Here is a 12,890-nt window from a genome sequence, read left to right on the forward strand (position 1 = left end):
AGTACAAAGGTCAATGGTGCGCTGATAGAGTTACGTATCAGCGGGGGCGTTCCTTTGTATCGTTCCAAACCTTGATTAACATATCAAGAGACAGGATGTGACTCTAGCCTTGGGGTATCCCCTTCTTGGAACCTATGAAAGCTTTCTTCTACATTGCTTCCTTGGATGATGTCATTCTGCATGTTGCTATTTTAAGACTTCCTTTTACTCAGGGTATATAAAAGGAGCGAGAGTCTTGGTCCAGCATTTCGGTGCAGTCTTCTCAGCTCTTAGCTTTTCTGTGGAGGCTTCTCCTTTTAGCGTTTCGGTACAGTTTTCTGCGATCTTGTACTTTTAGCGCTTCGGTACAGTCTTCTGGTCTTAGCTTACTAGGAAGAACACGTGTTAAGTACGTACTGGCTTGTATCATGGGGAACAAACACTCTCAAGGCGTGGACATGGCTGAAGAGGGCGGAGAGCGGGAGTCAACGTCAGATACATCTCCTCAAGTAAGTAACATGCCCGACTTCAAATATCGATAGACTCGGTATGTGTGTGTGTGTGTGTGTGTGAGTTAGTGTGTGTGTGTGCGTGTGTGCGTATGTTTGTGTGTGCGTATGTTTGTGTGTGTATGTATGTACGTATGTATGTGTGTTTATGTGTGAGTTTGTGTGTGCGTCTGTGTGCGTGTGTGTGCGTGTGTGTGTGTGTCTGTGTGTGCATGTGTGTGTGTGTGTGAGTTCGTGTGTGTGCGTATGTGCGTATGTTTGTGTGTGCGTGCATGTTTTTGTGTATGTATGTATGTATGTGTTTGTGTGTGTGTGTCTTTGTGTCTGTTTGTGTATGTGTGTGTGTGTGTGTGTGTGTGTGTGTGTGTGTGTGTGTGTGTGTGTTTGAAAGAGTGAGAAACAGCGCGTGTGTCTGTGTCCGTGTGAAAGGGAGAGGTAAGGACAAAGAAAGAAAGAGAGACAGACACATGGAGGAAACAGAGTATGCATTGAAATATCTTTCTAAAAACTTAAATTCGTCTATATCTGTTTCAGCTACCTTTCTAAACGTTATTTATAGTTTTATATCGCACATCGCCTTTTTTAAACGCATGGTCAATGTCCATTTTGCAATTTTGCAATTCCCGAAAAGCCTCACTCCGGGTGTTCATATCTGTGAACACACCTGTAGGGCAGTATTTGAAGCATCTTCTTCCTGTTGACGTAGTCACACCCCTTGTACTCCACTCCCAAAACACTATAAAACATTGTCAATTATAGCGGTATGCCGTAACACCACACCCAACCTCATCCGTGTCTAAACACCTCTGTCGATTTTTCAGACGATCCAGTTCCACACTGTAGGCACACGAGTGATGAGGAACCCGTTTCCAGGGTACGAGGGCTTCCTGATCGAAAAAGCACAGCAAAGTGGAACCAACGCTGTCGGAAAGGTGGTCCGGACTGAGCACGTGACGCCGGACAACAAGCACGAAGGTAAGGAACAGTCTCACAACTTTGTACTGCCTATCTATTGGTTTATCTTGTCTCATTGACGATACAAAAGGCTATTATTAGCATATTCTACTTCAAGTATATGTTTTGGGTGGAAAATTGTAATGTTGTTTGACTGTACACGTTTCAATCAATGAGTCTGGAAATCTAGTTTCCAAATACTGAACACTATTTTGCTGACAAGATATAGGTTACGATATTTTAACTTATTTTCTCTTTTATTTCACTATCTTTTCAGTGATTGTACTAGTGTACACCTACACGTGCTCATCGCCTGTAGACGGCACCTATGTCGTACTGCAGTTTAACCAGTCTGAAAAGTACTTCGCCGCCCACAAAAACCAACCAGGCAAGCTGATCCTGAGGGTGAGTTACAACATAGTATGTAACAGGGCAAAGACCACTAGTCTAAATGTAGTTATTATCTTATATGCGACCATGGTCCACTTATTTAGACTTGTAAAAGCCCTTCTCTGTTTAAATCAGTTAATGAAATATAAGATTTTTGAGACAGTGCAGGATGTAGACCTTCATATTTAATCCATATAAAAAAGACAGATTGTAGGCCTGTCAGGATCCCTAGTTTGAAACAGTCATCTTTTTGAAAATGGCGGATCATTTGAAACTTACGCCAGCGCTGTGTTGTTTTGCCGTACGGAAATTACTTAACTTGGACTTTTCGGGCACGTGACATATCTGGCTACTGCGTGGGGATAGTTGTTATGACCTGGAATGTTCACGAATGAGATAATGACACGCTGAACTTTGGCTATTTTACATTATCATCAATACAGATTTAGATTGATGGGTTCCTTTTTTTTGCTGACAGAAACGAGGCTGGAATCCGGAAAAAGCCGAAGACATCACGACAACTGCCGACCGCCGAGTGTTCCTGATGAAGCCGAGTCAGCCAGGCTCGCGAGATCTCGTGTTCGCGTCACGTGGCTCCTCTCGCCGCCTCATCACCGTGTTTGAGAACATCAGAAGAGTCGCTGAACTCCAAGACCAAGGTATGGATCTACATATTATCATGATTGCATTAAGACTGTCGGTCCTGATACTAGGGCGTGTTGAAAGAATGGGAGATGAAAAAGTCCCAAAGATTGCATTTAAATACAAAGCAACGAGAAATCTTCGTAGACCAAGGAAAAGGTGGGAGGATAACATACAAGAAACATCAACAAAGTACATACTGGGCAGAATACCGGTGCAATGGCCTAGTGGGTAGAGTGTTCGCCTTGCATACGGTAGGTCGTGAGTTTTGTCTGGCCCAAGGGCTGCCAAAACGGAGATGGGCGCCGCCTTATGCACCTTCGCATTTCGGTGCGGGGAGGACTTGAACTAATCATAACTACTGGGCAGACTAGACAGACTTGAGGGGGGGGGGGTCTTCCAATACCGAGAGGAGTGGAGAAGACGGTGCTTTCAACTGACAGGCCCCAAGACCTCCCTAGGGAAGATGTAAGATGTAAAAAGATCCTAAATCTGGGAATAAAAGGAGATGAAAGTGGAAATGATTATCTGCATCACTAAATACGGACAGGTTCGAATTATAGAGTAATTTCTGTGGGGGAAATTGTAATTAAGTGACATGATATATGATAAATGTAATAGCAGCAAAGTTTATCTGAGTTGGGTATATAGGTATTATATGTATTATCATGACCCCACTGCACACCGTTTAAAAATCTCTTCTTTTCCTTTCTTTGAAGGAACCGGAACAGCGATCGAATCGCAGCTGTATCAACTTGATAACGCAGAATTGCGCCGTGCACAAGGGGGTCATGAGTCGACGGGCGATTTTCTGGAGCCTGTGCCGTTCCCATTCAAACCGCCAGGAGGTGCTGACGAACAGTCAGATGAATGTCAAGACCAGAGAGAATAGCTTCATGATTGACTCTTGTCGCTCTCTTAAAGTATGAGGCATATTGGAATTATCCACTTTACTAAGGAATAAAAGTTGCTTTTATATGTGTGCCAAAGTGCCCTGTCTAAAATAGGTAACGTGGCATATAACCACGCCGTTTTGCAAACAAGATGAACATTCAAGATATAGTTGAGATTGTTGAAAACAATCTTTAGATTTTGTGTAAAAATTCTTTAAATTTTGTGTAAAAAAATCTGTAGATTTTGTGTAAAAAAATCTGTAGATTTTTTGTAAAAAAAATATGTAGATTTTGTGTTAAATCTGTAGATATTGTGTAAAAGTCTTCAGATTTGTTTGAAAAATGTCAAGATTTTCCAATTTTCAACGACGCGTGTCGACTACCACTTATGATCCGCATAGTGACTTGAAAGGTATTTTTTTGCAAACCATCAGCTAAGTATACATGTTTTTGTAAGCTATAAAAGCAGATGTCCTTAGTGCTCTGTTTGTTAAAAAAAGTATTCTGTTCCCTGTAACTTTAATTTGTACAATATACTTTCGTCTTTCCGCCACAATAACTGAATGAACTTTATTGCTCAACAATCGCACATGGCACAATGTATGGCATTAAATCAACACTACCACAAGGATTGTCTATCCTACAATTCTATCTACAAAATAACTTGTATGAATAGGATCATGCGGGGGCGGGGGGGGGGTGTAGGTGAGTAACCGCAGTCAGCCGCTGTCAGACAAAGAATAGTTTGACTGTAGTTGACTGACAACCGAGGACACTCGCGTTTGGCTGCGGTTCACATGGTTTAGAGTTAACCGAGGACACTCGCGTTTGGCTGCGGTTCACATGGTTTAGAGTTAACCGAGGACACTCGCGTTTGGCTGCGGTTCACATGGTTTAGAGTTAACCGAGGACACTCGCGTTTGGCTGCGGTTCACATGGTTTAGAGTTCCCCGTTTTGTTTATTAATACACAATAGGTACCACCAATATGTACAGTGGTGGGCATATGTCTCAGTTCATACTCTATAGTGATCACCGTTCACTAGTTCATGAAATGTTGGTGGCATGAATGATTGTATTAATTGACCATATACGGAATGAATTTGAAGATTGCACGACAATTGTACGCGGTACAGTATATGGCAACAACAATTAAGCCTAGTACAAAATAGAGCTTTAGAATAAAACCTAACATCCTAAATACTACAATAAGGGCTAGCATAAGTCTTATAGGAAAGTGTCATTTATACACAACTCGAAAAGCCTTATGCCATGACCACTTCCGGCGTCTTCGGTGACGTCACCGATGACAATCTTTTTACCAAGTACTGGTCCGTCCTGGAGTTCTAATCTCCCAACAGATATTTAGCCCATCTAGTGTTTACACCATTTAGTGCCCTTTTTTCGTACAGCAATGTTTTGTTACCAGTCGCATCAGTAAGAGTGCTAAATGTTGGGAAAAAGCAACAACCAACGCGTAAAACATTGAAGAACTGGATCCCTACATTTGCTTGGGCATTCAAGTAGTCAATATAGCCTCCTTCAGTCAATATTCACCATGGGAATGCCATAAACATCATGTGTTGCCAGCTTTATTTATGATACTTGTAATCGTTACACTTTTATTGAAGCCCCTTGAACACGTGTATATGGTTCTGTTTTGAAAGATCTATGAATCTAATGTTATACAAAGAGGCCAAGTGGACAGAGAGTGACGTGTTAGTACGGGCGTTCCGTAGTAACGTCCCAAACACGATAAACAGAGCCAGGCAGTGACCCTACCCAAAAGGTAACCGCTTCTGACAACTTCGGGCAAGTTTTCTTCCACATTGCTTCCTTGGATGATGTCTGATGATGATGATTCCACCTGTTACTATTTTAAGACTTCTTTTCGCTCGAGGTATAATAATATAAAGGGAGTGAGAGTCTTGGTCCCACAATTTGGTGAAGTCTTCTGCTCTTAATTAGCTTAGGAGGGAAAACACGAGTAAACCTTAAGCTTGTGTCATGGGAATCAAACATTGCCTCAGCGTCGAATCAGTGGTCGATGAGGGTGGACATCTGCCTTAGATATCTACTTGGCATGTGCAGAGGGCATCCCTTTGCGCCTTCAAAAACAAATACACACAGCCGCACGTGGTCTGATCCGTTTGACTTGACATGTTTGATCTGTTTTGGACGATCTACCTGACCTGTGCAGAGGTCATGGCACACCGATATAGGTAGTAATGGGAGAGAATTCATTAGCACGGTAAAGAATAAAAAGAAAGAAGGAAAGAAAAGAAAGATACTAGTAGCATCCTGTGCATGCCTTCCTCAGAGTTATGGTGCCCGTGAACCGTGAATTGATTTCAAGTTGGCAGTTTCCAATATTCATGTACACACATGAGAAAATAAAATATGCAAAAAGATGAATTTTCCCAAAAGAGAGTTATGGTCCTCCAACTGTAGATAGATAAAGATAACACAATAATTTTCATTTAACAGGTTTTCTGTTTTGATTGAACTATCTACCTGACTGTGCAAAGGTCTTTGGTAAAATGAATGATTAAGTTACTTATGAGGAGGGCACTTCTTAGCAACGTTGGAAAAACACGCACAAACATAGTCAAGACGAGAGAAAAGTTTTCTTCAGGGGTCAGTTGATTACTGATAGATCTAGCGTTACTTACGGAGAAGGTATCCCTTAGCAACGCTCCAAAAACACATGCAAACAGAGTCAAGAGGTAACAATATTTTCAAGGAAGAGGCAGTCCATACTCGAACTTGTCCTTTGTTTTGTTGACACGTAATGTTACCTGCCCATGACGACATGCCAAACATCAACAGTAATCTAGCATTAGGATTAGCTCCTAGTGTTATGTTGTTACCACAAACAACCGGTTAACCACAACCACACAAAAAACGCTATCGAAGACACCAAATCATGTGGAAGTTATGCCCCTAGTCTCAGAACGAGGCTAAGGACTTTTAAGGTGCTCTTTTTGTTGCAGCTAGATAGGATAACAACAACATTTTTTATCCAACCGATGTTCTGTTTTGAAAAAGCTATAGCTACGTGGGTTTGCAGAGGTCAGCTGGTAATTTGGTACTCTGATAGAATTACTTATGAAGGAAGGTATCCCTTAGCAACGCTCCAAAAACACACTCAAACAGAGTCCAAGCGCAACAATATAAGAGGCAGTCCATACTCAACCTTGTCTTTTGTTTTGTTGACACGTAACGTTACCTGCCTGTGGCCAAGAGCCAAATTTCACCAGCAATCCAGCATTAGCTGTTTGATCATGAGTTATGCAGTTAGACCACAGACAACCGAAAACGTAATCTGAATAAAATTTATTGCCTAAGTTTCTGAGTTGAGTAAAGCCCGTTTGTTTTAGCTGAATAAAGGTAACACAACAGTTTTAACTCAACCGATGTTCTGTTTTGAAAGATGTACGTACCTGTGAATGGATAACTGGTTCACCGATACAGTTAGTTGTGAGGAGGCCATTCCTTAACATCATCAAAAAACACACATAAACAGCCAGAAGGCAAAACATATTTTCTTTCAATCACGTCCCCCCCCCCTGTTTCTATTTTTAGACCAGGTATATAAAGGGTATGATTTATAAAGGGGGTGGGAGTCTTGGTCCCAGATTTTGGTGCCGGGTTTTGGTCTGATCTGACGGGGAAGGAACAGACTGGTGCCATGGGGAGTTGCTGCTCCAATCAAGACAACGGCGAAGAACCGGCGGCACAGGTATTAGGCGCTACTTGCCTTGCCTTGGTCAATTGTTTATTGTGTGTGTGTGTGTGTGTGTGTATGTTTGTTTACTTGTGTGTGTTTATGTGTGTGTTTGTGTGTTTGTGTTTCTGTGTTTGTGTGTTTGTGTTTGTGTGTCTGTCTGTGTGTGTGTGTGATTGTGTGTGTGTGTGTGATTGTTTGTGTGTGCGTGTGTGTGTTCTTGCGTTTGTGTACATATGAGTGTTTTTGCATGTGAAAGAAAGAAAAAAAAGAGAGATTGAGGGAAGAAGGTCACAAGACTTTGAGTGCATGGCAAGTAGAAGTCCTCAAAGTTTATAGATCGTATCTATAGCTCTGTTTCACTTGCGAACACATTGTGTTCTTGTTTATTCATTTAAATTTTCAGGGTGAAGGCTAACATTGTAATTGTACGCAGCCACACCCCTGTTATGGTTCGGTCACATTTGCACCGTTGCTCCGCACGGGGTGTAGCCCCGGCCGGGCCCCAAAGCCACAGATTTGTCCCGGCGAACTGCCGGGTACGGGGGGGGGGGGATCTCTCGGTGTTCGCACGATTAGCTCACGGCGTCTACTAGTTTGTTACCGGGTCCCGGGTTGTTTTTAAGTCCGAACTGCCCGTTTCCAATTGTGACTCAAGCATTACCCGCTCTTTTAAGTTGAAACAGTTTGTCAATTATTGTTATTACCGGTTTTAACGATAATTTACCTTTTTCAGGCAATAGAGTACGATGATAAAACAGACTACCGAATAGAGAACCAGTATCCACCGTACAAAGGCACACTTATTCAGTACTATGACAAAGATGGAGATCCCGGGAAAAAAGTGCACCGGACTGAATCCAGCGGGGACAAGGCCAACGGTAAGTGAAAGTCTTGCAACTCCGTCCGATTTCTACGTTTATTTTTATTCAATTATCTTGCCATTATTTTGTCAACGCAGAAGCGCCAAGAACATAGATAACTCAAACCTCAGTGGTAGATCAGCAGCAAACATTTATGTACTACGTATAGACATCTCAGCCAAAGAAACAGACAGAAGTGTGCACTTGTCAGGTCTTACCTTCAAAGATGCAAATATAGAAACAGTATTTTTATTTTGCTTACATGAGACAACTTACTCAACAATGTAGGATTACAATGATTTTCCAACTGTATGTCATTGTTCCTTTTAGAGGTTGTGACAATGTACTCCTTCAAAAGCACACCACCTGTAGACGGCGGCACCTATGTTGTACTGCAGTTTAAAAAGTCTGCAATGTACTTCGCCTCCAAGGAAAATAAACCGGGCAAGCTTGTTCTGCTGGTAAGTTTCAACAGATAGAGATAAAGCAAGTGACACTCGTCAATAGGTTGGTTGCTCATTTTAACTTAATGCATGGTTTTCGTGGAGCACTGAATGTTCAAAGAAATAAGGAAATCAACTAAATCAGTAAATGTAACAGGGACCCTCATATATTTGTTATTTTGCTTGCAGGAACCGGGAGCTTTTCATCCCCAAAGTGCGGAAGACATCACGACAGCTGCCGACCGACGAGTGTTCCTGATGAAGCCCCATCAGGGATCGTCGGACATGCTGTTCAAGTCTATGTTCGCCTCACAAAAACTCGGCTCCTCTCACGTCATGACCGTGCCTGAGGACGATGGCTCTCCAGTTGAACTCCAGGACGAAGTTGCTTCTGAAGGTCTCGTTTGTCACTTTTGTTAAACTTATATTGCACATATGTGAACCCTTTATTCACAATATGCGCTTAGATGTAAATTGTAATTCATAGATGATAGAAAAGATATATAGATCATGTTCCAAAATATCTGAATGGTAAATAAAATATCTGTCCGTTTACACCATGATGTAATGAAGCTGAAATAAATAAATAAATGGTAATGTTCGGCAAATTTAAAGGTTGTAGCATAGTTTTGGATTGTTTGTTGAAAAAAATTCATATCGATGTAGATCGTAGGTAGTACTAGGTACCTATCTTAAAAATCTGAAAAAAGGGAAGAAATTATTTTGTCGAAAGTTGCAAGTCTGACAATAACCTTTGATTTGTTTCCGCAGGAAATGAACCAGCATCGGAGGCGCAGCTTTTTAAATTGCAATATACTTAATAGAGAAAGTACAGCTTTTAGGCTTAATCAAATCCCTCTCTTAAGATGGGGCATATCATTATGAGAATATCACTTTTGAAACATTTGAGAGAATTATTTGTTTTAAAGATGATAGACGTGTGTATATTGAATTTCTTAAAGACAAAATATTTGGAACATACAATTAAAATGTTATATTCACCTTCTATTAGTTCTGAACAAACTTGACACATATCCCCCCCGTTGACAGATTTTTTCTGGAATCTCCCGATTTCTATACTTAATTTGTAACAGACAATCCCAAACTTTTTGTTTACGTATTGAGAACGCCATTTAGTTTGAAGTGTAGTTTTCGTGCTAATGATGTTTGTTCAAAGTAGAGAGAATGGAAAGTTTGGGGTCGTTTTAAGTAATGCTCTTTAAGACTCTTAATATTTGAGGTGTAGTTTTCGTGCTTGTTATGTTCAAAGTAGACTGAGAGAATAGAAAGTTTGGAGTTGGAATCTAAAGCCTTGTAAACATTGCCTTAGCTGTGCGGTGATGTGACTTCGGGTTCAGTCATGTATGCCCAAAGCCGTGGTGGTTGAGGATATTGTTTACATAAAAAATCCAGTCATGTTCTCCGGAAAATACAGATTTGAATACCTCTGAAATGTGAACTGTTTGCTGTGTGTTGAAGTGTACCATGTACAATAGACTAGCCAATAAAGGGGTCAAAGAGAGGGATATCAAATTACATCGGAGTGAAGCCAGGGAGAATACGCCTGAAGATGGGAGATATAAAAATAAAGGGAACTGACCCAAAATCAAGTTTTTTACACTGTGGAAGTTTTTTTTACCATAAACATACAGTATAGTGTGTGACATATATGTCTTGTAAAATTCTTAAAGTTTTTCTTATAGTCAGGGATATTCATCTAGAGGTTGCGCAAATTGTTGATGTCTCTATTCTCCAAGCAGAGGTTTTGGTCGGGTGGGGTAGTACGCTCGTTCTCATTTAAATGTACACATTTCGTAATTTCCGTTACCGTTAGAAGTAAGTCGTTCCTGACATTAAGATATCCTACATATAAGGTGCCAAACTGCCGTTTTTAAAAGCTAGAAAAGTTTTAAGTCGTCATAAAAACGACAGTTTGGCACCTTGTATGTGGCATATCCTAATGTCAGGAACGTCTCACTTCAATCGGTAACGGAAGTTACAAAATGTGTACATTTAGTATGAGAACGAGCGTAGAAGTGGACGGGTTTTTTTACGTTACGAGAGGCCAACATAAACCCCCCCGGCCACTACTACCCCACCCGATCAAAACCTCTGCTTGGAGAATAGATGTCTCTACTACACCGTATTTCCGGTCAGATTTAAGAATGGCAGTAAGAAGGTACTAATAACGTTAACTGTTGAGACGTTTGTTTTCGTCTATTTTGCAACAAGTATTTCTTGTTCTTGTCTCCGTCCAGTTAGCTATTGATGTCTGTCTGTAATGCACCACTTAGAAGGAAGGGTCACAAAATCCACACAGCACACTAGCGCCCTCTAGACAAACGACGACCCACTGCACTTTTCTAACCCGTTATGATACTCATCTTGCGTCGATAAAGGTTAGACATGCAAGATAAGATATGCAAGATAACATTTACTAAAGTAATCCAGCTGATTAAATAACTATTATTTTTAGTACGATTCTTACTTTGAGTATTATGGTTAAGGCTGTCACATTAAATCTAGCCTGTACTTCATTGAAATATGAAAGTAACGCAAACGTGCAGGAGGCACAGTTTTAAGACTAAATAAAATCTGGACGCCACAAAACTTCCTAACATTCTATTATTAGTATACTAATATAACGTCGAGTGGAAATAAATCTTATCATGGACGTTTCTTTTCGAACGATATGAAGCTGGGTACTTAAAAGACATGACAGAGAGAAAAAAAAATTCATGATACTTTTTGGTCTGATATTTTTATATTGCAACCCAGTGTGCGTTCGTTTACAAAGTCCTGTCAGGAAGACAATCAGGTGTTCTGTTTTGAAAGATCTACCTGTGCGTAGGTGATTGACACACCGATAGAGTTACTTATGTCATGAGGAAGGAATTCATCAACACCGTTCCAAAGGCATACACAAACAGAGTCAGGACGTGATAAGACTTCAAGGAAATGTTTTCCTTCTTCGACTCACGCAATTCCAACCTGTTTTTGTTTTATCAGACACATTCCTCGTCGTTCATAAATGGGCAGACAGCCTAAATCCTTTGCAATTCCCCCGTAAGAAAGTTTAACTTTACCTTGATCATTCTTTGATCATTGATCCATCTTTCGTTCTAAAAGTGTCGTTACGTAGACCTTACATTGTTGACCTGTTACCTTGATTGCTTGTGTGTTTTGTCCGAGTGTGTAAGTGTGAGTGAAGGAAAGGGCAAGGAGAATCGACTGGCGCAGCCTACCAGCCTACCCCCCCCCCCAAGAACAAGAACATCTGTCTACCGAAAATCAACTCGTTCCAAATTGTCAAATTGTCACAGGGAAACGTGAATCAAATGCAAATGGTGAACATGGCAGCCGGTGTTCCCTAACTTCAAAGCAACGTGTTGGCCGGGGCTAAGATAGCCTACATCCCCGGGGGCCCGTCTCACCGACATTTGACACACCGAAGTCCTGACATGACCCTAGCATAGCCCTTGCTGTAGCAGGTTTGGAGTCTATATCGAGCTTGCCTTTTGTTTCGTCAACACCTTCTCATGTGAGTTATCTGCTTGAGTCAAGCTGTTGAACCATAAACAGCCACAACCACAAACACGCTAGTGAAAACATAACCTTCTTGGCAAAGGTTTAAAACGTATTTTTCAAAATCAGAAGTATGCTCTTCTTTGAATTTACGGGTGAGGCGGATTCCTTTTTTTAAAGCTGCATTTGAATGAAATGATAAAAACATTCTTCATTCATTTACAAAACCATATCATAACGGAAGACACACAGGTGTTCTGTTTTGAAAGATCTACCTCTGCGGTGGTGATTGGCACGCCGATAGTGTAAATTATGAAAGAGGCATTCCTCAAAACCGTTCAAAAAACACAAACAGAGTCAGGAGATGACAAGACTTCGAAAAAATCTTCTTCCTTCTTCGACTTCACCTGACAGTTTGTTTTCTTATCAGACATTCTATCAATGGCTTATAAAGGAAGAAAAAGTCACTCCTGCGAGGTGGAAAATTATGGAAATTGCATTTCTATACGATAGAAATAAAAATCATCATCAAAATCATCATCATAGCTTTTGTCTGATCATTCTTTAACTTACCAATAATTGTACACCATTAGAATGTCATGACCACTCAAGAAATAATTAGTTCCCTTTCCTTTAAAAGAAGTCTCACCTCGTGAACGTCAGAGTGCCTTAATTGTTACCTTTTAGAACCTGAATGTTGTGTTTTGAAAATTGGTAAGCGATGTGTAACGAGGATTAGGAGGGGAGAAGAAGCAGGGAAGGGCAAGGGAAATCGGCTGGTGCAGCCTACCAGAATATCCCCAAGACAAGAGCATCTGAGACCGAGAATGGATCATTATTTTGCAAATATTCAACGACAAATCCTACAGAGAAACGTGAGGAATAATTTACATGGTGACCATGGTAGCATGGTAGCCGGTGTCCCTTCGTCTTCAGTGCCCAGCCGGGGCTTAGACACCCCTACAC

The 12,890-nt window shown here is 41.0% G+C and overlaps 1 protein-coding gene across 1 annotated transcript; it reads left to right on the forward strand.

Annotated features, from left to right (window-relative positions):
• Positions 1–234: 234 nt before the first annotated feature.
• LOC136422018 (uncharacterized) lies at positions 235–3,995 on the forward strand. The gene is made up of 5 exons (XM_066409628.1): positions 235–488; positions 1,310–1,463; positions 1,720–1,847; positions 2,311–2,491; positions 3,194–3,995. Exons 1-5 carry the CDS (start codon positions 408–410, stop codon positions 3,364–3,366), a joined length of 717 nt encoding a protein of 238 aa, XP_066265725.1. The 5' UTR covers positions 235–407; the 3' UTR covers positions 3,367–3,995.
• The last annotated feature ends 8,895 nt before the right edge of the window (positions 3,996–12,890 follow it).

The sequence above is a fragment of the Branchiostoma lanceolatum genome, chromosome 16 (genome assembly GCF_035083965.1).
Source record: "Branchiostoma lanceolatum isolate klBraLanc5 chromosome 16, klBraLanc5.hap2, whole genome shotgun sequence".
Classification (NCBI taxonomy): Eukaryota; Metazoa; Chordata; class Leptocardii; order Amphioxiformes; family Branchiostomatidae; genus Branchiostoma; species Branchiostoma lanceolatum.